This window comes from Anomalospiza imberbis, chromosome 12 (assembly GCF_031753505.1).
Source record: "Anomalospiza imberbis isolate Cuckoo-Finch-1a 21T00152 chromosome 12, ASM3175350v1, whole genome shotgun sequence".
Lineage (NCBI taxonomy): Eukaryota > Metazoa > Chordata > Aves > Passeriformes > Viduidae > Anomalospiza > Anomalospiza imberbis.
Window position 1 is genome coordinate 2,205,538 of NC_089692.1, and position 25,964 is coordinate 2,231,501.

Here is a 25,964-nt window from a genome sequence, read left to right on the forward strand (position 1 = left end):
AAGCATTATTTTAATGTAAAAAATCAGGTTTTAACGTAGTTCCTTACTCCAAACACCAAAAAAAAGGATGAAGGGAAACTTCCATGGGCTCTTCTATGTGCTTGAAACTGGTGTGTTTGTCTCCCACAGGTACTCGGGCGATGTTTCTTGACAGTGATGCAGGTCCACTTCCAGTTCCTGTCACAAGCGTTGCAGAAAGTCCAGCCAGTGGCACACTCCTGCTTTGCTGAAGCTGTAGCTCAGGAGAGGAAGAACGTTAGTGGGACTGGAACCTCAAACATAAGCCCCACAAATGAGCTGGAAGATGCAATAAGATCATGGAGAGGAGCAGCAGAGGTATGGAGGTCTTGCTGTAAGCAAAGTAGATTTAGTGAAACTTAAAGTCAGTCTGGGTGTCCTATGAAAGGAGGAAAATACCTGATTTTAAAGACAAGCTGCATTTGAAGGGGGGAGTGTGGCACAGTTGGTTTCAGACACTAAAACTCATTTTACTCATGTGATGATTGCACTATCTTTGCCCTGTGTAAAGTTTTCTTTGTGATAGGGTTGTACATAAGGAGCACACAGGCAGTGCAAACAGATTTTTGTGTTTATCAAATAGGGCAAACAGAGGGAATTAAAAATAAAAACATCAACAAGTCTTTGTGAAAACAGAGCAAAATTTTGATGAAAAATAATCTAGATAATGTCTATTTCTCTCAAATTTTGAGCACAAGTTCTATTCTATACTTTAAAATCTGTATGTTAATTTTTAACACTTCTGTCTTCATGCTCTTAAGCTTGATGTTGCTTGATCCATTCATTGTTGAAATGTGACCCGTGTTACTTAAATGTGCCACTCTCTGGACCTGTACTTTCACAAACACCTGTCATCTGTGGAATCCTTACTTTGCCAGCCAAAACCAGTACTTTATAAAGACATTCAGTTTTATGAGATTTTCTGCTTTCCCTGGCACTATTGGAGCCTGGAGACTGATAGGTCAGAATGGATTCAGGCACAGAGTGTGTGTTTTCCCTAAATTCAGATGACTTGGATCATGTGCTTGTGCAGTCTCATTTGGCCCACACGGCTTAGTCATCCTGACTAGAAATCCTGTCAGGGTCTCCATTTATCACTAACATCTGCAAGGTACTGGGAACCAAATGAATACATGGATGTGGAGGGATTATTTGTGATTTTTACTGCAGTATAAATTTATTTCACTGGATAAAATAGGGATTTGGGAGTGCTTTAGGTGTATTACAGATAACTGTAACAGGTCCAATCCTGGTATAGCTGTACTTTTTTGGCATAAAAGCAGCTAATTTTATGTGTAATATACTTCCTAAAACTACTACAGTTTCTAGAAATGCCCTGCAATTGCTATCAAATTTGTTTAAACTGTGGTTAAAATTAAACTTTGCTTCACAGAATCAAGGACCTTAACTTTTCACCTTTTGAGCAACCCACTTCACCTATTTCTGTTTTTCAGAAATCCAAAACCTATATTTCAAAATAGTTTTGTACAAGTATTGTACTAATCAAATCCTGTATTAAACATACATGGGGAGGAGAGAGATAAAATACAGATTCTTCATAGTTCCAAAATAACAATAGAAGAAACTTCTCAATTTTTGATTGACTGAAATTACTGATTTGGAGTATTTGTGTAGGGTATCAAGATAGCATAATAAAAATATGTGGTTTCTAAACAAATAAAATCTCTCTCATAATTGTAGATAGACTAATGTAAATAATTCTATTAGAAGGGGGATGTGAAATACTGAAATATTTGCCAATTTTTTCCTTTGGAGTGGAAGGCAATCCACTGTTTTCCTATAAAATCAGCCTCTCTGGCAGGAGAACAGTGCTGCTTCAGAGTGAAGTTTAAGGTGATACTTTGTCAGTAGCTCAAAACTGGTTTTGCTCTTTAAGGTTTACTTTGGGAAATGCAGTAATTCTGTCTGTGAGGTGAGCCTCTGTCTGTCCATTGGCTGTAGCCCACAGTTTGGACATCCTGCTTTAGAGCAAGACTCCTTCCTAGACTGGAAAATAACTCACATCTATTTGCTTTACCCTGCTCAATGATGTAGGATTTTACAGCTAAAAGTAGATATTTGGTTTATTTCTTGTTTTTCAAAATCATACTACACATAGCTATTTTCTTGCTGTGCTAACTTGGTTTTAGTATTGTGTGGCACTTCTCAAATTGCACCTCAGTGATCACCCATAACTTTATGAATTGTATCGTCCTATGAGCACAGGCGTGCTTGTAGACATGATTTAACATATTTTCTGTTTATGTTGGAGTTATGAGTTCTTCCTCAGGTAACCACAGCCATGGTGTGGGCTGTGTAACAGGATCCCTGCTCCTGACAGGGAGCTGAAATAGTAACAGCAAACAATGCTGAAGCCAAGTGCTTGCCGACACCCATGTGCTGTACAGGTTACGTCAGTTCTGCTTCCAGAGTAGCAGTAGAAGTTGAGTAAGTGATAATAAAGTCTCCTCCAGGTCCTTTCCCCCAGGTGCTGCTTCTCATCTCCTGTAGAAAGTTTTAAAGTCTGTCGGCTTTTTTGCTCTTTTTTGAAATTTAATTGAGCCTGACCTGGTTTAATGCTGACCCTCCTCACCCTGGATTTTTATTTTACATTACAGGCCACATCTCGACTGCGAGAAAGAGGCTGTGATGGATGTTTGGCAGGAATTGAAGTTCAGCAGCTTTTCTGCTCACAGAGTGTGGCCATCCCTGAACATCAGCTCAAAGAGCTAAACATGAAAATTGACAGTGCTTTGCAGGTGGTTTTTCAAGTCTGCTGCTTTCATGTGCATGTAGTACAGTCAGTGGGTCAAGGAGTGAAATAGGGAAGGAGTGTGTTCCTGCACATTTGTGTACCACAGACAGCTCAGAGGTATTTGGGAATTACAGCTTTGGAGTCTTACATGATAAATGTGTGTATGCCATAGAACTGAGTGGGGTAAATCCTTGTACCAGTCCCTGGCTGTACCCAGACACAGTGACTGTGTGCTTGCTTCCTTGGTGATACACCTATTCTATCTCAACTTTTTGTTTAATGTCAGGCTTACAAAGTGGCTCTGGAGAGCTTGGGTCATTGTGAATATGCAATGAAGGCTGGCTTCCACTTGAACCCAAAAGCAATTGAAGCAAGTCTTCAGGTAGGATCTGCTAAACCTGCTCTCTTTCATCCCTCCTCACCTTGAAAAGGGTACTTAAAATACACAAACATTTGGACCCATGTTAGGATTTTCTAATGCCTCGGTTTCTTCTGTTTAATCTGTTCTTCTGTACTTCAGGGCTGTTGCAGTGAAGCTGAAGCTCAGCAAACAGGAAGGAGACAGACTCCACCTCAGCCCATTCAGTGTGAGCTGCCCACTGTCCCTGTCCAGATTGGATCCCATTTTCTGAAAGGAATCTCCTTCAATGAGTCTGCAGCAGAAAACCTGAAGCTGAAAACGGTAATAACTCCTGATTAACCACAGAAGTAAAGACGGGAGGAGAAAGAGTAGAATTCATTAAAAAGTAGAGAACAACAGTAATAGAAGTTCCATGCCAAACCTGTGTTTAAAAGTGCTTTTTTTCAGCCTGGCTTGCTGTGGTTACACAATGTTGATAACATTGTAGGGCTGCATCTGTTTGTGATAACATTTTGACAAACTGAGCAATTTTGGCCAAATATGAGAGGCACAGGCATAACAGGCACAGAGATCTAGGATGCAGTGAATCTGTGAACTTTTTGAGAAGAGATGACGCTATGAAGAAGTACAGAGGAAAGTGAGCCCTTACAGATTGCCCAGCCAGTGATGCATAGGAGAGCCTTCATCTTCTTAGGTGCACAAATAAGTCAGCCCAGCCTGGTACTAAGGGAAGTACTTAAAAAAATACTTTGTAACAGAGCTCCTTTTGATGTCATCTTACAAACTGGAATCAATTTTTTAAAAAGAATTTTAAATTATGGAGAAGTTAATTGTATTTTCAGTATAAACAAATGCAAAATATGTCCATTCAAAAGTAATTTGGGCAAATTTAATCAGCACTTCGACTTTTTTTTTTTAGATAAACCCAGTTCCTTGCTTTTGAAAGAGTTGAAATAATAAGTTGCTAAAATGCTGCTTTTCTGTTGTCTTTGCAGTGCTTTTTATAGTTTTGATTAAACTGGTTTGCAAGAATATAAGCAGAAATACTGTTTATGATTTTGGAGCAGTATTGTGTTCCAAACAGCAGAGACAATCTTCCATATTTCTGTTCTGCAGTGGAACTCTCCTAGTTATATAAGACTGTTGAGAGGTTGCAGACATTATAGCTGTTTGAAAAGCATGTAGAACAATGAGCAATCCATCTGGAAGCATTGGTGGTACCATTTGTGAATCATGTGTTGGGTAGGACAGAGTGTTTATTCTTTTTCCAGCACACAATGCTGCAGTTGATCAAGGAAGCCGGATGCCATAATGGACTCACACCCCGGGACGACTCTCCCGTGACTGAAGTGCTGAACCAGGTCTGCCCTTCCACGTGGAGAGGAGCCTGCAAAACTGCTGTGCAGCTGTTGTTTGGCCAGGCTGGACTGGTAGGTGGCTACCAATAGTCTCAGGAAAACAAAGATTATGTAAACACCCTGAAGAGAAGCTAGCTATTTTGGAGTTTAGAAATTAATTTGGAGTGTCTTATTCTGTGTTGCTCTATTTTTAGTGCTGCAGTTAACTTGATTTCTGAGCAAAGTGTGTTCTTGTACCGTGGGGGTCTGTAGGTGGTGTCTGTAGTTGACAGGAACAGAAGAATGCACCAGGTGCTTCCTAGTCTTTGTTTCAAGAGAGAACACAAGAAATGAAACTTATACTTCATAGAGAAATAGAAATATTTTCAAATCTTTAGATGACCATGTTAAAAAAAAAACTAAACAGTCCCAAACACACATCTACCCCCTCTCAAATTAGCTTCAAAACCTGCCATTTTTTCATTTCCTCTCTGCTTTGATTGGAAGCTGAGTTTACTGCCCAGCATAACCCAGCAAGTCTCTGCACCAGGTAATGCTACCTGACATCTCCAACAGAGGACAGAAGAATTAAATGCCTTGCTATAGACATATGTGTTCTTGAGGGGAAGAAAACCAGTGGAATTTACAGTATCTAAGCAGCTGGTAAAAATAGATGCTTGGAACATACTCTGATAAGAAAATGCATTTGTGCTTCCATGACTAATTACTGCAATCTCTGCACTTTGTGAAGTGTTTGTGCATGACATGTAGGTTTTTTGGACTACTGTGAGTAGGGGAAAAGGCTGCACCTTCAACATAGGAAGGAAATGCAAGGATAAAGGTACACTGTAGCCTATGATAGTTTTGTCAATTATTCTTTGAATTGCCTTTAACCTGCAGTGAGTTAAATGCTTCTTGCTGGTTCACTACTGATTCCTCAGTAGTGATGGGGAATCACTACTAGATTCCTCAGTTCAAGGTGATGGGGAACCATGAGGGCTTTGTAATTAATTTGTGATTAAAGGACCCAAATAGCTGCATATTTTTAACTCTGTTTTTCAGACAAATCACACAGCTGGTTAGGTGACCTAGACCTTCCATCCTAGCAAATTAAACCATGTGCTTTTGGTACTGTTAAAAGCTTATCCAGTAATGTTGAATGATAACTTGGAAATGATGAATTTGCCAGATATTTCTATGTTAGGATCCCTTTGATACTAGATATCAGATCTTAGATCGTCCCTTAATATTTAATACCTGTTAGAGAAGAAGGTTGAAATTCCACTGGAATTCAGCTGACTATTCATATAATGGCAGCCTAAAATCAAAGGTGCAGACCATCACTGTCATAGCAGCAGTGCCCCTGCTGTCAGTCCTTACTTCCTGAGATTCAGGGGTTGAAGGGCAGGAGATGGTAATGCTTTGTCTGAGAAGTTTTACAGGGTGGCATAAGAAGGTGGTATTTTTGCAGGGACAGAGAAACTGTGGCATAGCAGAATTTATCAAATTTCTGCTTAGGTGTTTTGAAAGAAAACATGTATTAAATACTAGTAAATACAGGGAGGACTGGAAAAAAGATAGGGTTAAATGGGATTGTGCCTTCAGCTGCCACGGTTGGTGGTAGGATGCTGGGAGTCAGCAGCGAGGTCCAGGAAATGGGGCCAAGGAGGAAGGAGATGCTCAGCAGCCCTGTGTGAGTGTGCTGTAATCCAGGAGCAGCTGTGGCTCCTGAGTGTCTGGATGAGGAGTGCCTGGGAGGATGCTGCACCTTCCACCATTTCCTTTCCAGGGGGTTTCAATGCTGTGCACACCCACAGCCTGCCCCGAGGGGGTTTGAGGAGTGGCAGGAGGCACATTTGGACTCAGGAACCTGGAAATCTGCTGTCCCTCAGTCTAGACATAACGAGTTAGACCTGCTGCTAATTGAAGCACTGACATTCTTCAGGTTTGTCATCACTTTTGGAGAGTGTCACCATAAAACTTGCTTACACATTCTCCCAAATGGCAGTGCTATGGAGTTTCACTTGTGTTGAGTCCTGAATGTCTCCAAAGATTTTTGCATGAACCTTAGGTTCTGAAAGTAGCAGGCTTCACTCTTCAAAGACACATAATGAGCTGTGCACATGACAGAAGACCTGCAAGCCTGCTCTCCTTCATTTTCACTTTGATTTGTTACAGTTTAGAAGGGGATGACGGTTGAGGTTTTTCTTTATAAACTGTGTGCCATCTTTTTTTCACAACATCCAATTATGCTCGTATGTAGCTTCATGCAGTGACAAGAAATTGTAATTTGGGTCTTTAAAGAGTTCTTTGGGTGGAAGGGAGAGAGGAAGCACCTGTGAAACAAGAACAATGGATGTCTGAGGTACAGGAAGCTGTTCTCTAAACACCACCAGGCGGGGAGGGAGGATATGTTTATTTTAGGTTTATTTTGTGAAGAAGGCAGATAAATGAATCATGGCGCAGTATTACAAAGTCTTTGGTGTACTGCTTTTAGATAGTGGGCTGTCTGCATTCATTCATAATTGTGTGTGGATGTGTATCTCAAATGCCCAATTGGAAAAAACATTACTTGACAGTCTCACTGGTTTTAACATATCTTGTGCCCTTGTGCCTTGTAAGAAACAACTCATTAGGTGTGGAAAGCACAATGAGTTGTGACTTAGTTTCCTTGGTTATTTTGGGCTGTAGTTTTTTAACATCAATAATTTGAAGTGCTGATTTTCAGTTCTTACCTTAGCATGTGTATAATAAGAATTGCATTTTGAGATTTGGGTCAGCTGATGAAATCTGCATGTTTGAATAAAAATGATGTACATTCAAATAGCTGAATTCAGCGGATGAGCGGAAATAAAACTTCCAATTGGCCTCATGCAAAGAGGTTAACAGATAAAACTCTTTTTTTTTGTGCTAGTAGATCTTCCCATAGCAAACACCAACATGCATTGCAGGAGCACTATATCCCCTAGTAAAGTTTAAATCCCAGATGTCCTGACTCTGACAGATGTTGAGAAATGTAAAGCTTTTTGCAAAGAGAAGAAATGAAAGATTTGTTCTGGGGGAGGAACATCCCAACAAAGCCTGGACCATGGGCACCAACCATGCACCACAACCAGAGCCAGACTCAGGCCTGCACAAATCAGAGTTTTACCTCTGACTTCAGGTCCGAGGTGCAGACTGTATTTTTCTTGGGAGTTGAAAACAATCACTCCTGAGTTCATTTCTCCTTATCACAGTTATAAGGAGTTATCTGTTAACAGTTATTAACTGTTAGCACAGTTATAAATTATCATTGCAATAGGGCTGAATTGCAGATTACCAATATAATAAAATTAAAATACACAAACACTAAGAAAAGACTACTGGAATTGTCCTGTTACAAAATGAGAGGTATTTTCAGGGGTGGATGATAGTGTGGCCTTTTGTCACCGTGCTTGGACATGTTTAAAATTAATTAATCCTGGGCAAACGCTTAGAGTCGTCTGAAGGAAAAAGAAGGCCTTATGCTAAAATATTTGAAAGGTGGGAAATAATTATGTTTAAGTGTTATTTGATGGTTTTGTTAAAATGAGAGAGAAGAAACTCAGCATTATGTTTCACATTTTTTCATACCCAGTAACAGACAACCAGTTAGAAGCAGGACCAGTGTAGGCTAGGTGATGGCAACAAAGTCAATAATGTCCCTTGAGGCTTATTTATACCAGAGGACTTCTGCCATTTCGAGGATAAATGATACAGGCAATCTGCTAGTCACTGAATCAAGAACTGCTGACTGCTGCCAAAAAGCTGCTGTTTCAGCATGACCAAAATAGGAAATTATGGAAATGATCAAAAAGGCCAACCCATGCAAAATGGACAACAACAGAAAGCCTGAACCAAATATGGAACTTACTACCAGTAAATTAAAGGCTAAATGAACCTGAAGTGAATCCATTCCTTTTTCATTTGTCTAAAAAGAAAGGTTCATGACACAGGGTTGGTTTTCAAGACTTTCCTCTTCCATATGTCTTCATGGTGTCTTAGAGATGGCTCAGAGTCCAACAAACTGAACAGTTTCTCTTTATTTAATTAGGAATCAATATTAGTACAGTTTCATTAGGTAGAATAGAGAAATGTTGGTGTGGAACTTTATGACCTTGAAAGGGGGGATTTATATTAGGAATTTTGAAGGGTTTCTGGCTGGATATTACTTGTCTATATCATACCACGCACTACAGTGAGATTATTTAAAACATTTTGCTGAGTAGGTGTTTGGGAGCTCTTAAAGTAGTAACTGCTGAACTTCTCAAAAATGAGGGCTGTTGTGTGGAGCCACTGAGAAGCACCAGCAGGGAGGCAGAGCAGCTGGTAACGACATAGTGATGCATTACTACAGGATGTAACTGAGAAGAACTAAGTCCTTGAAATACAGGTTTCTGTACTAAACTAATTTTATATTAAAATAAATTCACAATGATTTAGTGAGTTGGTTTGGTTTTATTTTGGGTTTTTTATATCTGTAGCATGACTGGAAGGGGAGATTACTGGAGTTTAACTACAGGCGTGATAAAATAACTAATTAAAATTTGTTAAATTTTTTTCCCTTTTATTTTATTTTCTAGGTGGTTGTGGACACGGCACAGATTGAAAATAAAGAAGCCTATGCTCCTCAGATAAGTTTAGAAGGATCAAGAATTGTGGTGCAAGTTCCATCAACATGGTAAATAAAAATACTGTATTGCAGATTGTGGCAGAAGTACGTGGGGAAAACTGTTGCAGTACAAATGGAAGAGAGAACGCACACAATTTTGTGCATCTCTACCTGGACTGGTTGAACACCTCCATTCCTCTGTAGGACACAAGGCAAGAGAGGCAGTGCTGGGGCACTGAGACTTGTAGAAAATGTAAAAGCTTGATGGTAAAAGAGAAGGTTTCAAAAATAATAACGTACCACTACTCCTGTTGTGCTCCACCCTGGCAGGTCCCAGCTGTAGCTCAGAAGGGCCAAGAACCAGCTGAGTTAATGTGAGAGCCTTTGCTCTTTCTTCACTGGGCTGTTCTTTAGGTGCTGTCGTGAACCGAGGACTTCTGGGCTCCAAGAGATGCCATTTCTGCCAGTTTAGGTGACGCCTAGTAAAGAATGGTTGATCTGCAGTTTGTGAGGAATTCCTCCCGTTCAAAGCAGTGGGAACAGGAAGCAATGGCAGCACTTGTCTCTAACTGGGAAGGAGTCAGTGTTAGGAATTTCAGTACAACACATTTGATTCACTTGACTCCTTACAGAGGCAGCCTGTTCCTAGTGGTGCCGCTGGCATGCCCAGAGGGAGGAGAGTCCCGGTGATGCTGCGACCTGGGAGAGGAGAGGAGAGGAGAGGAAGGAAAGGAGGAATGCATGTATGCATGCATGTATGATGTGTGTCCTGGTGCTGTTTCCTGGGGGAACGAAGAAAGGCAGGAAGGAAAGAGTGTTCTGGTGCTGTGTCCTGGGGGAGGAAAGGAAAGAAAAGGGAAAGGGAAAGGAAGGAAAAGGAAGGAGTGTCCTGGGGGGGAGGGGAACAAGGAAGGAGTGAGTGTCAGTGTCACTGTGTGTGTGTGTCAGTGTCACTGTGTGTGTGTGTGTCAGTGTCACTGTGTGTGTGTGTGTCAGTGTCACTGTGTGTGTGTGTCAGTGTCACTGTGTGTGTGTCAGTGTCACTGTGTGTGTCAGTGTCACTGTGTGTGTGTGTGTCAGTGTCACTGTGTATGTGTGTGTCAGTGTCACTGTGTATGTGTCAGTGTCACTGTGTGTGTGTGTGTCAGTGTCACTGTGTGTGTGTGTGTCAGTGTCACTGTGTGTGTGTGTCAGTGTCACTGTGTGTGTGTGTCAGTGTCACTCTGTGTGTGTGTGTCAGTGTCACTGTGTGTGTGTGTGTGTCAGTGTCACTGTGTGTGTGTGTGTGTCAGTGTCACTGTGTGTGTGTGTGTCAGTGTCACTGTGTGTGTGTGTGTCAGTGTCACTGTGTGTGTCAGTGTCACTGTGTGTGTGTCAGTGTCACTGTGTGTGTGTGTCAGTGTCACTGTGTGTGTGTGTCAGTGTCACTCTGTGTGTCAGTGTCACTCTGTGTGTGTGTGTCAGTGTCACTGTGTGTGTGTCAGTGTCACTGTGTGTGTGTCAGTGTCACTGTGTGTGTCAGTGTCACTGTGTGTGTGTCAGTGTCACTGTGTGTGTGTGTCAGTGTCACTGTGTGTGTGTCACTGTCACTGTGTGTGTGTCAGTGTCACTCTGTGTGTGTGTGTCACTGTCACTCTGTGTGTGTCAGTGTCACTGTGTGTGTGTCAGTGTCACTGTGTGTGTGTGTGTGTCAGTGTCACTGTGTGTGTGTGTGTCAGTGTCACTGTGTGTGTGTGTCAGTGTCACTGTGTGTGTGTCAGTGTCACTGTGTGTGTGTGTGTCAGTGTCACTGTGTGTGTGTGTCAGTGTCACTGTGTGTGTGTCAGTGTCACTGTGTGTGTCAGTGTCACTGTGTGTGTGTGTGTCAGTGTCACTGTGTGTGTGTGTCAGTGTCACTGTGTGTGTGTGTCAGTGTCACTGTGTGTGTCAGTGTCACTGTGTGTGTGTGTGTCAGTGTCACTGTGTGTGTGTGTCAGTGTCACTGTGTGTGTGTCAGTGTCACTGTGTGTGTGTGTCAGTGTCACTGTGTGTGTGTGTCAGTGTCACTGTGTGTGTGTGTGTCAGTGTCACTGTGTGTGTGTGTGTCAGTGTCACTGTGTGTGTGTCAGTGTCACTGTGTGTGTCACTGTCACTGTGTGTGTGTGTGTCACTGTCACTGTGTGTGTGTGTGTCAGTGTCACTGTGTGTGTGTGTGTGTCACTGTCACTGTGTGTGTGTCACTGTCACTGTGTGTGTGTCACTGTCACTGTGTGTGTGTCAGTGTCACTGTGTGTGTCAGTGTCACTGTGTGTGTGTGTGTCAGTGTCACTGTGTGTGTGTGTCAGTGTCACTGTCACTGTGTGTGTGTCAGTGTCACTGTGTGTGTGTGTGTCAGTGTCACTGTGTGTGTGTGTGTCAGTGTCACTGTGTGTGTGTCAGTGTCACTGTGTGTCAGTGTCACTGTGTGTGTGTCAGTGTCACTGTGTGTCAGTGTCACTGTGTGTGTGTGTGTCAGTGTCACTGTGTGTGTGTCAGTGTCACTGTGTGTGTGTCAGTGTCACTGTGTGTGTGTCAGTGTCACTGTGTGTCAGTGTCACTGTGTGTGTGTCAGTGTCACTGTGTGTCAGTGTCACTGTGTGTGTGTGTGTCAGTGTCACTGTGTGTGTGTGTGTCAGTGTCACTGTGTGTGTCACTGTCACTGTGTGTGTCAGCGTCACTGTGTGTGTGTGTCAGCGTCACTGTGTGTGTGTGTGTCAGTGTCACTGTGTGTGTGTGTCAGTGTCACTGTGTGTGTGTGTGTGTCAGTGTCACTGTGTGTGTGTGTCAGTGTCACTGTGTGTGTGTGTCGGTGTCACTGTGTGTGTCAGTGTCACTGTGTGTGTGTCAGTGTCACTGTGTGTCAGTGTCACTGTCACTGTGTGTGTGTGTGTCAGTGTCACTGTGTGTGTGTGTCAGTGTCACTGTGTGTGTCAGTGTCACTGTCACTGTGTGTGTGTCAGTGTCACTGTGTGTGTGTGTCAGTGTCACTGTGTGTGTGTCAGTGTCACTGTGTGTGTCAGTGTCACTGTGTGTGTGTGTGTCAGTGTCACTGTGTATGTGTGTGTCAGTGTCACTGTGTATGTGTCAGTGTCACTGTGTGTGTGTGTGTCAGTGTCACTGTGTGTGTGTGTGTCAGTGTCACTGTGTGTGTGTGTCAGTGTCACTGTGTGTGTGTGTCAGTGTCACTCTGTGTGTGTGTGTCAGTGTCACTGTGTGTGTGTCAGTGTCACTGTGTGTGTGTGTGTGTCAGTGTCACTGTGTGTGTGTGTGTCAGTGTCACTGTGTGTGTGTGTGTCAGTGTCACTGTGTGTGTCAGTGTCACTGTGTGTGTGTCAGTGTCACTGTGTGTGTGTGTCAGTGTCACTGTGTGTGTGTGTCAGTGTCACTCTGTGTGTCAGTGTCACTCTGTGTGTGTGTGTCAGTGTCACTGTGTGTGTGTCAGTGTCACTGTGTGTGTGTCAGTGTCACTGTGTGTGTCAGTGTCACTGTGTGTGTGTCAGTGTCACTGTGTGTGTGTGTCAGTGTCACTGTGTGTGTGTCACTGTCACTGTGTGTGTGTCAGTGTCACTCTGTGTGTGTGTGTCACTGTCACTCTGTGTGTGTCAGTGTCACTGTGTGTGTGTCAGTGTCACTGTGTGTGTGTGTGTGTCAGTGTCACTGTGTGTGTGTGTGTCAGTGTCACTGTGTGTGTGTGTCAGTGTCACTGTGTGTGTGTCAGTGTCACTGTGTGTGTGTGTCAGTGTCACTGTGTGTGTGTGTCAGTGTCACTCTGTGTGTGTGTGTCAGTGTCACTGTGTGTGTGTCAGTGTCACTGTGTGTGTGTGTGTGTCAGTGTCACTGTGTGTGTGTGTGTCAGTGTCACTGTGTGTGTGTGTGTCAGTGTCACTGTGTGTGTCAGTGTCACTGTGTGTGTGTCAGTGTCACTGTGTGTGTGTGTCAGTGTCACTGTGTGTGTGTGTCAGTGTCACTCTGTGTGTCAGTGTCACTCTGTGTGTGTGTGTCAGTGTCACTGTGTGTGTGTCAGTGTCACTGTGTGTGTGTCAGTGTCACTGTGTGTGTCAGTGTCACTGTGTGTGTGTCAGTGTCACTGTGTGTGTGTGTCAGTGTCACTGTGTGTGTGTCACTGTCACTGTGTGTGTGTCAGTGTCACTCTGTGTGTGTGTGTCACTGTCACTCTGTGTGTGTCAGTGTCACTGTGTGTGTGTCAGTGTCACTGTGTGTGTGTGTGTGTCAGTGTCACTGTGTGTGTGTGTGTCAGTGTCACTGTGTGTGTGTGTCAGTGTCACTGTGTGTGTGTCAGTGTCACTGTGTGTGTGTGTGTCAGTGTCACTGTGTGTGTGTGTCAGTGTCACTGTGTGTGTGTCAGTGTCACTGTGTGTGTCAGTGTCACTGTGTGTGTGTGTGTCAGTGTCACTGTGTGTGTGTGTCAGTGTCACTGTGTGTGTCAGTGTCACTGTGTGTGTGTGTGTCAGTGTCACTGTGTGTGTGTGTCAGTGTCACTGTGTGTGTGTCAGTGTCACTGTGTGTGTGTGTCAGTGTCACTGTGTGTGTGTGTCAGTGTCACTGTGTGTGTGTGTGTCAGTGTCACTGTGTGTGTGTGTGTCAGTGTCACTGTGTGTGTGTGTGTCACTGTCACTGTGTGTGTGTCACTGTCACTGTGTGTGTGTCAGTGTCACTGTGTGTGTCAGTGTCACTGTGTGTGTGTGTGTCAGTGTCACTGTGTGTGTGTGTCAGTGTCACTGTCACTGTGTGTGTGTCAGTGTCACTGTGTGTGTGTGTGTCAGTGTCACTGTGTGTGTGTGTGTCAGTGTCACTGTGTGTGTGTCAGTGTCACTGTGTGTCAGTGTCACTGTGTGTGTGTCAGTGTCACTGTGTGTCAGTGTCACTGTGTGTGTGTGTGTCAGTGTCACTGTGTGTGTGTCAGTGTCACTGTGTGTGTGTCAGTGTCACTGTGTGTGTGTCAGTGTCACTGTGTGTCAGTGTCACTGTGTGTGTGTCAGTGTCACTGTGTGTCAGTGTCACTGTGTGTGTGTGTGTCAGTGTCACTGTGTGTGTGTGTGTCAGTGTCACTGTGTGTGTGTGTGTCAGTGTCACTGTGTGTGTGTGTGTCAGTGTCACTGTGTGTGTCACTGTCACTGTGTGTGTCAGCGTCACTGTGTGTGTGTGTCAGCGTCACTGTGTGTGTGTGTGTCAGTGTCACTGTGTGTGTGTGTCAGTGTCACTGTGTGTGTGTGTGTGTCAGTGTCACTGTGTGTGTGTGTCAGTGTCACTGTGTGTGTGTGTCGGTGTCACTGTGTGTGTCAGTGTCACTGTGTGTGTGTCAGTGTCACTGTGTGTCAGTGTCACTGTCACTGTGTGTGTGTGTGTCAGTGTCACTGTGTGTGTGTGTCAGTGTCACTGTGTGTGTCAGTGTCACTGTCACTGTGTGTGTGTCAGTGTCACTGTGTGTGTGTGTGTCAGTGTCACTGTGTGTGTGTGTCAGTGTCACTGTGTGTGTCAGTGTCACTGTGTGTGTGTGTCAGTGTCACTCTGTGTGTCAGTGTCACTGTGTGTGTGTGTCAGTGTCACTGTGTGTGTGTGTCAGTGTCACTGTGTGTGTGTGTGTCAGTGTCACTGTGTGTGTGTGTGTCAGTGTCACTGTGTGTGTGTGTCAGTGTCACTGTGTGTGTCAGTGTCACTGTGTGTGTGTGTCAGTGTCACTCTGTGTGTCAGTGTCACTGTGTGTGTGTGTCAGTGTCACTGTGTGTGTGTGTGTCAGTGTCACTGTGTGTGTCAGTGTCACTGTGTGTGTGTGTGTCAGTGTCACTGTGTGTGTGTGTCAGTGTCACTGTGTGTGTGTGTGTGTCAGTGTCACTGTGTGTGTGTGTGTCAGTGTCACTGTGTGTGTGTGTGTCAGTGTCACTGTGTATGTGTGTCAGTGTCACTGTGTGTGTGTGTCAGTGTCACTGTGTGTGTGTCAGTGTCACTGTGTGTGTGTGTGTGTCAGTGTCACTGTGTGTGTGTCAGTGTCACTGTGTGTGTGTGTGTGTCAGTGTCACTGTGTATGTGTGTCAGTGTCACTGTGTGTGTGTGTGTCAGTGTCACTGTGTGTGTGTGTCAGTGTCACTGTGTGTGTGTGTCAGTGTCACTCTGTGTGTCAGTGTCACTGTGTGTGTGTCAGTGTCACTGTGTGTGTCAGTGTCACTCTGTGTGTCAGTGTCACTGTGTGTGTGTGTGTCAGTGTCACTGTGTGTGTGTGTGTCAGTGTCACTGTGTGTGTCAGTGTCACTGTGTGTGTGTCAGTGTCACTCTGTGTGTCAGTGTCACTGTGTGTGTGTGTGTCAGTGTCACTCTGTGTGTCAGTGTCACTGTGTGTGTGTGTCACTGTGTGTGTGTGTGTGTCAGTGTCACTGTGTGTGTCAGTGTCACTGTGTGTGTGTCAGTGTCACTCTGTGTGTCAGTGTCACTGTGTGTGTGTGTGTCAGTGTCACTGTGTGTGTGTCAGTGTCACTGTGTGTGTCAGTGTCACTGTGTGTGTGTGTCTCAGTGTCACTGTGTGTGTGTGTGTCAGTGTCACTCTGTGTGTCAGTGTCACTGTGTGTGTGTGTGTGTCAGTGTCACTGTGTGTGTGTCAGTGTCATTGTGTGTGTGTGTGTGTCAGTGTCACTGTGTGTGTGTCAGTGTCACTGTGTGTGTGTGTCAGTGTCACTGTGTGTGTCAGTGTCACTGTGTTTATCTGTCTGTCCATGTCTGTGTGTCCCGGTGCTCCGGCATGGTCCGCCCTGCCCGTGGATCGCTGCCGGGGGCAGCGCCCCCTGCTGCCGCTCGGCGGTCCCGCCGCAGCGGTGGCGCTCGTCGCAGGCCCAGCGCTCCCGGCTCGGGCACATTCGCCGCGCGCGCTGGAAATGCGGAACCATCTCCGCGCGGCCCCTGCCCGGCTCAGGCTCTCGGCATGTGTTGGGCTGTGTCACGTCTTGCCCTATTCCAGACATGGCTGTGTGTTCTGCGTCCGTTGCTGCTGTGCCTGAGCTGTGCCTCCTAAAGAGCTCTCGTCAGTGACGATTTCAATACACTGTAGTGCTGAACCTTGCAGTTGGGTTAGCTCTGTGTTCCACAGCAGGCAGAGCTGAGGCTGCAGCCCAGGAACCCTTAGGCATTCCCATGTTGTTCTATAGGAGTGCAGCAATTGGCTCTCTGTATTCTGACTGATATGGTAGAATTGTTTAATGTAAAAAAATGAGCATTTTGATTTCTAATTTAAACTTAATGATGACAGGTGTCTGAAAGAAGATCCAGCAACAATGTCTTTGCTACAGAGGAGTCTGGATCCGGAGAAGACTTTGGGACTGGTAGATGTGCTGTATACTGCAGTGTTTGATACACACAGGTGGAAGGAAGGAAGGTACGTCTTTTTTCTAGTTCAAACTAAGCTGTTGTTGTTGAATAATCTGTGCTGAGGGATTTGATAGTGCCAGCTCATCAGGAGGGGAAAACAGGAGTCAAACTGAGAGTGAGACACTGTTAACCCCCACAGATGCCCTCTGGGTACATCCAGAGATACAGGAGAGACTGCTTAAAACCAAACCAGCAGCATATCCAAGGGTTAAAAAGTATTTGCTTCTCTCTTACAAAGATAATTGATTTATATTAAATTGATCTCATTTAGGTCTTGAAGCACAACTGAAATTTAAGGAGTTGAAAGTATTGCAAATATGAGGAATAATTTGCTTTGTTACCATAAGAAGTAGCTGGTGGACTTGGCAGTCTTTGCTGTTGTTTCTTTCTTGAGCTATTATCGAAATACACATTTTCCCCCCAAAGTTCAAACTCAGTTATGTATTAGGTGGTTTGATATACATGTTTTTTTATTGATGCAGAGAGCAAGCTTTGCCTTGTATTCAGATCCAGTTACAGCGTGAAATCTCAGAATTTGGGAGCCAAGTTGACATGCCATCGGGGAATGGAAGCAAATCTTCAGGGGGTCTGCAAAAGACATTCTCAAAACTGACTTCACGGTTTACAAAAAAAACTTCCTGCACTAGTACAAGTAACACAGGAAGTTACTCAATCCCCAATACACCTTCCAAAAACGTCTTCATAAGTTCCAGCTCAGAGGAGAAAGCTAAAATGCCCACTGCCATGGACGCGCGGTTGCAGAACATCCTGAGCATTGGTAACTTCCCTCGGAGCGCAGATGCCCTGCAGCCAGTGCAGAGCACAAATAACCAGCTCGTCAATGGGTTCCTAGTGGAAAGGCGGGACAGCTTCTTCAAACCAGATGATGGCAAGGATGACAAAGGTATGAATTTACCAACTGACCAAGAAATGCAAGATGTTATAGATTTCTTGTCTGGTTTTAACATGGGCAAATCCCAGCAGACTTCTCCAATGGTGAAAAGAAGGAACTCTGTTGCATCCTCTACAGCAACAGAACAAAAGTCGGGAGCAGTTCAACAGCAGCCACAGTCTGTGTCTCACACCCCACTGCATCCTCCTCAGCAAGGCTTGTCCCAGCAGCAGTCCCAAAAGCAGCAGCAGCAAATGCAGTATTACCAACACTTGCTTCAACCTATTGGACCACAGCAACGTGTACCTGCCAAATGGTTCAGTAATTCTTCACAGCAGCAAGCTCCGGCTGTTGGAGCTGGATTGTCTCATATAAATCAGTGGAACAATCCTGGTTTTTCAGATTTAAGCTCTGATTTGTACAGCTTGGGTCTTGTGAGCAGCTATATGGACAATATGATGGCAGAGATGTTAGGACAGAAACCACAAGGACCTAGAAACAACACATGGCCAAATCGTGACCAAACTGATGGAGTGTTTGGGATGTTGGGAGAAATCCTGCCTTTTGACCCCGCAGGTGTGTGTCTTTTCCTTTATTATGCTTTTTTTAAGGGTCCTTTGTAAAAGAACACTGTGAAATATTACTGGCAATAAGTGTCATTTCCCTGTGCTGCCCACCGCATGTAAGGGTGTAAGCAGGGATTTGTGTATGTGCTTATTTGCTTTTTTAACAGAAGGTGATCTTAAAACTCTCATTAATAAGCAAGAATGGGAACCAATTCCTTGTTTCTTTTTCCAGTTGTAGTAGTCTGACCTTTCCTATATGGAGCACAGCAGAGTACTGAAAAGATACTTACTGATTATGTTCCTCCTATACGTAGTTAGTGAAATTGTTTAAAATCAAACTCGGATCTCAGGTGTGTTCCCTCTCCACAGAATTATTCTTCCTGCTCTTTAGCAGTCTTGTAACCTGGAGATACAGCCAGGTTGCATCTTTCCCATATCCCCACATTTTCCCTCCCTTGCTCCCCAGTTCCCTGGGAGTCATACTGGTTTCTGTTCCACAGCTGGTTCTGCAATCAAAAGTTTGGATGTCAAAGGATTAGACTTAAGAGCCAGTGCCATGAGGTTTGCCACATGTGTTTGGACCACCAATAAACTGTAAATATAGATGAATTCAGATAAAATTTTAGAGTCATAAACAAATAGCTGCAGACCAATAAATTGACCATGGCATCTAAGAGATGAATCCCCATGTGGGTCATTGGCTTGAGAGCTGGACTTGATGATCCTTGTGGGTCTCTTCCAACTCAGAATATTCTGTGATTGTGTGATTCTGATGGTAGTATTAAGAACAACTTAAACAGCTGCTGCCTTGTACATGTAACTTCTGTTGGCCTGGATCAAAGCTGCAGGAATGTTGTAGTGTGCATTTATGGCAACTGCCTGGAGGGAGGAGCAGAGAACAGGGAAACCTTTTATCAAAGCAGGGCTCAGTTTCCTGCGCTCATTTGCACTCGTCTGTGTTTGGAATGTGTAGGCGTCTCAAACCAGCTCCTTTGACTCATAATTATGATAGTTATTTTGTCAACTTAGTTGATTAATTAGTGTAGTTTCTATGGCAAAAATAGCCACCATAGTTATATTCTTGCTTAAAAACTGTAAGTCTGAAGTAGCATCATCTTACTTAAACATAATTAGAGTATAGACTTAAGGATTATCACAGCCTCTAAGGAAGGACAAAATTATTTTCAGCAAGCACTAAGTCCATGTGTGTGTAGGGAAAAGAAGGCTAGTATGCAAATGACTGACATTCTCAGCATTTGAATCCATTATATTTCTATAGTATTTTCCCTTTGCTCTACATAAACCAAGCAGTTTTATTCCATTTGATGAATGTCAGGGATGTAGAAAATGGTACTTGGAAAATAGGACTTACTCAAGTTCCGTAAATGGTGCTCAGTGGATTAAGATACCCACTTCTACAGTTGTAGTAATAAGTAGACAGTATTTTTCACAGATCTGGTGTTTAAAAACCAAAACCAAACAGAAATCCTTCCAACTGAATACTTTTCCACTAGAAATAACTTTTCTTCATAGAACTTGTCAGGTTGAGCTGTGGTGTAGAAGTTTTCATTTTAAGATTTAGTGTCACACAAAAAGCTGTAAAACAGAAAACAGTTTTTCATTTCCAGGGTTTCCTAGGACTGTACATTTGTTATTAGATACAAACCACATTACTTTTTTGATAAATACTTTTAGAGTCTGAAAATGATGTCTCTCTTCAGATGCAAAACTGCTGATTAAGAATGTATAAAATTGAAACTTACGGCTTTTCATGTTGAAGGCCTAACTGGTCCCAGCGATGTATTTTGTAGTACTTTAGTCATCACTAAGAACCTGATGAAGGAATGTTGCAAAAGAACTGAAAAACTGTTCACCTGATGTTTTCAGTGAGGTAAAAATTAACACAAGCTTCTATTTTGAATATACCAGCACTTTAGAACTTAATGCTGTCCACAGGTAAAAAAGCCTGGATGTCCTTCAGAAACCATCTAGACTCTATTCTCAGATCCGAGGAACTGTCTGGCTTCCAGCCTCATCTTAAATTGACATAAAGATATTTCAGAGGGAGAACAAGCTCTAGTGGGGATGTTTTGTTCCTAGATAGCTCTCAGGTAGCCCTTGCTTAAAAAAGGAGGCAGAGAAAGAAAGTTTTCTTCACTGTCTTTTTAATTTGCATTCAGCAGAACATTGTGGAGGTCTTTTCTGGATGTGTCAAATGAGAACAAAGAAACATATATTCCAAATGTGGTATTGAATGTAGGGAGCTGTCAGAGGAAAGAGATTTCTGCTTTGCGAGCTGTGCGTGACTGTTGGGTGTTCTTCAGTCTCCACTCTGTCCAACTGAGACTGGCAAACCAGCAACTCAGTACTTCCCATGTACAGTTACTGTGCATGTAGTCTAGACATGTTCCATAAATGCAGTCAGATTGCCAAGTTTTTTCTCGGGGAGGAAAAAAAGGCAAAAGAAAGAGAAGCTGTGGAAACTCAGTTAGTGACTCATTATCAGCAGTCTTTTGAATATAGCAATTGCTTGCTCTAATCAATGGAGCATTTGAAACACTTTTGGATTAAGGCTTTTGCTGTGTCTGCTCAAGACCATGCTTATTCCTTATTGGATGCCTGGGACACAAAAAGCATGTTGAGAATGGAAGTTATTTTTAAATAACTGCCTTTTTCTGTAAATATAATTCTTATTCTGAAATATTTTGTAGTCAGAATCAGAATGTTTTCAAAATTCTCATCCTTATAGGAAGGAGGCAGTTTTGGTGCTCTGTGTTCTAGTATGATCCAAGCAGGATCACAACATAGCTGGAAATCATGTTGCACTCTGGTACCAACTACAGTAACTGTTCTGCTCTTTTTCACATGTGGGGATAAATGTACAGTGTCCGTTCCATCGGCGTCTGCTGATATTGGACCTTTCAGCATAGACATGATCGTAGTACAAACACCATTTCCCTGATGGAATGCAAGGGGCAGGTGTACTTCCATGTGATAATTATTATCCACCATGGATGCTGTGTATCCCATCTTTGTAAAACACTTCCTCTTCAGTGTTCTTCACTGCTCCATGAAGACCTCTCCACTGCAGGCTGCCACTTATCATCAGGGAGGGAATTACTGTGTTGTGGGGTATGGTCAAACCTAAAGCACTGGAAGTGCAGCAGAAACAGCTGAGTGTCAGCAATGGACTTGTTGGTTTCTCTCCTTCAGTTGGCTCTGACCCAGAGTTTGCCCGCTATGTTGCTGGGGTGAACCAGGCTATGCAACAGAAGAGGCAAGCACAGCACGTCCGTCGTCCAAGCACCACGCGTGGCAACTGGCCTCTTCCTGATGATCCTCACAAAACCTGGCCCTTTCCCGAGTATTTCACAGAGGGGTAAGAGGCCGCACAGGCTGGATGCTTTTATTGTATAACTTCATTTTGCACCCACACTTGGCACAGTGTGGGAATACTGGGTGTTTTTTTCAGTTGCTGCTGCATCTGTGAAAGCTGCACTTCACTGTTAAGAGTGAGCAATGTGACCCTGCCTGCTTTGCTGATCCCAAGGCGCTGACATGCTTGATGTCATCCTTAAGAGTGGCATGGGTACTGACTGTGACTCCAACAGAGGAAATAAGGAATCTATAGCCCAGATATATTCAGGAGAGTTTTCTTTGAGTAATTTGAAAACAGCTTTAAGACCTAGTTTAGATGAAAAATGATGCTGTCAAACTTGCAGTGGCTGATGGAATTCGGTTTTCTAGATTTTAGCCACTTAATCCTGCTTCTAAAAGGCAGGTACCTCACCAGCAGGTACATTTGTAGTTTTTAATATCTTCCAAATCATAACCATTTACTACGCAAGAAGTATTTCAAGATTCTGTGTCCATTTGTCCATAATGTAAGAGCTGTGAGTCTCTAGTGTAAAAGAGTAGGATGGATATGTGTTCTAGCTCAGTTTTGCAGTGAAAAAGTCAAGTACTCAGTGATTCCAACCCAAGCATCACTTGTTTCTCCTCCCTGACCAGGAGAAGTGCTCCTAATTGCTGTAATTATTGTAGTTAGATACATGAAGAGGCTGTAACAGACAGAGCAGTAAATGTGACCACTCATAGCTAGTGAAAGTACTTGTATTACTGGCACATTCTACCAGGTACTGAAATGTGCTGCTCTGAGGTATCACCTGTGACAAAGATTCAGCACAACTGTGGCACACAGTCTGGACCAGGCACTGTAAATACAAGGACTAATACAACTTTCTGTCTTGCAGTGATGTGACAAACAGCTGGTCTGGTACTCAAGGAGATTCTGCCAGCTCAAGTGATGAGACCTCCTCAGCTAACGGAGACAGTTTGTTCTCCATGTTCTCAGGGCCAGACCTTGTTGCTGCTGTAAAGCAGAGGAGGTGAGCAAAATGAACAGAAACAGACCACTTAGCAGGATTCTTTCTGCCTATATGTAATTTCATTTGAGTAGCCAGACAAAGGAAATTCCTGCACTGGTGATGTGGACCGGGGGATTCCTGAAGTCAGTTGTATTAGCAGCTTTTACCTTGTACCAGCCAGCACTGTGCAAACAGCCAGCTGTTCACGGAGGGTCTAGGAAAGATCTGATGCTTTCCCTCTTCCATGCGAGTCTCCTTGGGATGCCACTTCCTGGGGCTTCACGAGATCCTCACTGGTTTTGCGGAGTGCCTGTCTGCAGCTGGGTCGTGCCTGACACGGTGCCTTTGGGTGCCTTTGGGTGCCTTTCCTGGCCTCAGCTTGCAGCCCGTGGCACTGGGGAGAAGCTGCCACTAACCTGGTGTGGACTTCTCACCTTGGCTGCTGCCGTTCTGGGAGTGGGAAATACACGCCTGCTTAATCCTCTGTTTCTCACAGCAGGAAGAGAAGGCCAAAGTGCCTTCGTAAATAATTTCAGTAATGGAAAAACTAAGCCAGGATTTCCAGCTACGAACAGTCCATTTCTATCAGTAGTGTGAATTACAGCAATTCTGCTTTTCTAAAGGGCTGGAGGCTTGGTGTCTTTGGAACCTCGGTGATTGCACAGCAGAGGGCAGTTAGAACAACAGTAACAAAAGGCACAAGATGAAGCATGAATACCAACCCAATTCCAACCAGGAATTGTTCTCTCGAAATATTTTTCAGTCTTTTCTAAAAATGAAATAAGTGGCCAAATCTTTGTTTACAGTCACAGAGTAATTTGGAGTCAATATATAGATACAAGATTGTCTGCTTTTTGGTGAATTAAAAAAAGTCAGTGCCAGTTTCTCACAGATTCTACCTGGATAGCTATTTTTGTATGCATTATCAGAAAGGAACAGGAGCAACTACTTTCTGAATCTTTACACTTAGCCAAGACTTCAGGGGGAGGGAACAAAAACTGAGCTTCAATGAATGTTAAATTGAAATTAATGGGAAAGAGCCATCTCATAAACAGTCACAGAAAAAGCAGTAATTACTTGTATTTAAAAAAAACCAGCTGGGAAGGAAAACAGACACATAAGGGTGACTTAACATGCCAAGCCAGTGTATAGCTGGAGACTGATCATGGAGCAAGAAGAAAAGCCTGTGGTTCATGTAGTGCTCTAACGAGCAGAAGGAAGTTTCCAGAGAGGGTGCTTCATTGGCCAAAGCCTCAGCTGAAGTAACAGTACTGCTGGCTCCTGTTAGGTGTAGAAGAACAGTGTTCTGTTGGTGAGGGCCTGACAACAGCCCGGAGCTAAAGCTGGGCAGTAGGAGGAGGGAGAAGGGCTGAGTGTGCCACAGGTGACCTGCAAAGGGCTGCTTACCTATGGGAGCCTGACTGGAGCATGCTGACTGGGCTTTTTCCAAAAAGGATGAAATAAAATATTCTGCTTTAATCTAAACCCATGCCCTTAATCACTTCTCCTAAAAAAACCAAACAAACAAAACAAAAAAACCAAAACAAAACCCCCAAAATGAACAAACTAAAAAACAAACCAACCAAACAAAAAAGACCAAAAAACCCAAGAAAAAAATCTTTCAGAATGCAAATGTGGTCAAGGACTTCTATTTGATAACTAGGTGTGAGGTCAGAAATTTAAACTGAAGGTAGAACATTTTTCTTCAGTAAAATTACTTGACTTCAACAGATGTTTCACTTCCTCAACTGGTCTTATGTCTTATATATAAGGTTATCTCAGAAAAGATAGTTAAAAAACCCAAAAGAAACCTAGCCACAGGAGTAGGTAACAGAAGAAAAACCACAATTTCTGGCAGATTTCTTGAAAGTGGGCAAAAGTCTATCCCAGCTTCCTTTCACCTCTACAAAATGTTGAAGCTGTAGCTCCAAGAACTACTGCACTGTCATGTCCCTGACAGTTTCTGTATTGTTGCTTTTACTGTACTGAACAAAAAGTGCATGAACCTGGATGTTTCTGAAAACAGCACTGTAGGCTGCCTGATCTGTGCCAGTGGCAGATTACTGAGGGTGATTCATTTAAAACCAAAAAGTAAGTGTGTCTCTCCTTCTGGCAGAAAACACAGCAGTGGTGAACAGGAACCCAGCACGCTGCCGTCGCCCCCACTTCTCTCTGCAGCAGATGACCGCAGTCAGGTGAGCTCAGCGTGGCTTTGCTCAGTCCCTTCTCCTGCTGGCCTGTGGGGGTGGGTCTGCACGAGGCAGTCAACTGGAAAAGCACCTCTATCTCCAGATCGCTTACTTCAGTGAAAACCTAAACCATCTGCGCTCAAGTAGCATGAGGTGCTTTTGTCACCAAGCTTAACAGATTAAAACTGGAAGTAGTTTACTTTTTCCCTTTTGTGGGGCCACTGTGTATCAAGCTGAAGCAAATGTTTTTTAACGGGCAGGTATTTTAAGAATTGAGAGTGCTATAGATATGGGTCAGTTTGGCTTTCAAATAATAATGTGATAAGGTGACATGTTAAGTGTTGTCTCAAAAAACCAGCATTCTGTTGTTAAACCAAAGCACCCCAACTCCTTTTGTTTTCTCAGGATAACAAGACCAAAACCTGGCCTCCCAAGGCCCCGTGGCAGCACACATCCTCTGTGCAGAGCACGCTGCCCAGCCAGAGCACGTCCCTGTACCCCATGAGCAGCTCCGTGAGCCAGTGGAGTGACACCATGCAGATGCTCCAGTCGCCCATGTGGGCCAGCGACTGCGCCCCGGCAGCCGGCATCTCCTCCAGCTTCGCCTACGCGCAGCAGCAGCAGCAATCCCAACAGGCTTCCCAGCACAAACAGATGAACAAGGGCTTTAAATCTTTCCCAGTAAAGCACGAACGCAGACCATCGTACCTGCACCAGTACTAACTGCTTTTTGTACTGGAAAATGCAGCACAGGGCCAAATGAAAACTACATTACTTTGATTCACAGTGCTGTGTTGGCTGTACCCTGTTTCTCTCTTGATGTGGGATTGAGGGGGTTTGGGTGAGATAGACAAACTCTCGGGATTCTGAGTTACAGTGCTGAGCAAATATGGCCAATATGTTTGGTGTACATGAAACAACCCAAAACTGTGATGTAGAAATGCTTTTACAAATGCGTAATTGCCTTTACTTTCAAGACTTTTTTTTTTTCTAAAAAAACTGCTGAAGGACTACCATACAAGAAACACTGTATTTTATAGCTATTTTTCATATAGATTTATAGTTAAAACATCTTACTGAAACACATTGAATATGTTGAAGCAAATATATAGTGGTCACTTTGCTCAACACTGTTTGTGTTTAAATTTATAAAGGACAAGCTGTAGAACCTTTGTATTCTCCATTACAGCCTGTGGGCAGCTTTTTTAAAATGAAGTGCAACAGCAGCTTTTCCTGTGCTACACAAGCGAGTTAATTTGGGAACTGCTGCGGAAAGTTGCAAAACTGAGTTTTGTGGCAGTTTCCTTACTGTAGGATCAGCAGAACCACTCAGCCTTGTGTCTTCAACATTACCTGAGCTGCTTGACATAGATGGCACCTGTGTGGACACAGGGATCCCGGTTCTCACACGCCCATGTGGACACAGGGACCCTGGTTCTCACACACCCGTGTGGACA

The 25,964-nt window shown here is 43.8% G+C and overlaps 1 protein-coding gene across 2 annotated transcripts in view; it reads left to right on the forward strand.

The window, feature by feature from the left end:
* The window catches only part of GARRE1 (granule associated Rac and RHOG effector 1), a 64,427-nt gene extending 38,784 nt beyond the window's left edge, over window positions 1–25,643 (forward strand). For both annotated transcript variants that reach the window (XM_068202473.1, XM_068202474.1), the window contains exons 3-14: window positions 130–336; window positions 2,637–2,777; window positions 3,060–3,155; window positions 3,294–3,455; window positions 4,406–4,564; window positions 9,073–9,170; window positions 16,375–16,500; window positions 16,976–17,961; window positions 21,165–21,330; window positions 22,205–22,339; window positions 24,435–24,513; window positions 24,913–25,643. In XM_068202473.1, coding sequence (XP_068058574.1) covers window positions 130–336; window positions 2,637–2,777; window positions 3,060–3,155; window positions 3,294–3,455; window positions 4,406–4,564; window positions 9,073–9,170; window positions 16,375–16,500; window positions 16,976–17,961; window positions 21,165–21,330; window positions 22,205–22,339; window positions 24,435–24,513; window positions 24,913–25,230 — 2,673 coding nt within the window. In that variant the 3' untranslated portion in view covers window positions 25,231–25,643. The remainder of the gene's footprint in view (window positions 1–129; window positions 337–2,636; window positions 2,778–3,059; window positions 3,156–3,293; window positions 3,456–4,405; window positions 4,565–9,072; window positions 9,171–16,374; window positions 16,501–16,975; window positions 17,962–21,164; window positions 21,331–22,204; window positions 22,340–24,434; window positions 24,514–24,912) is intronic.
* Window positions 25,644–25,964: the final 321 nt, after the last annotated feature.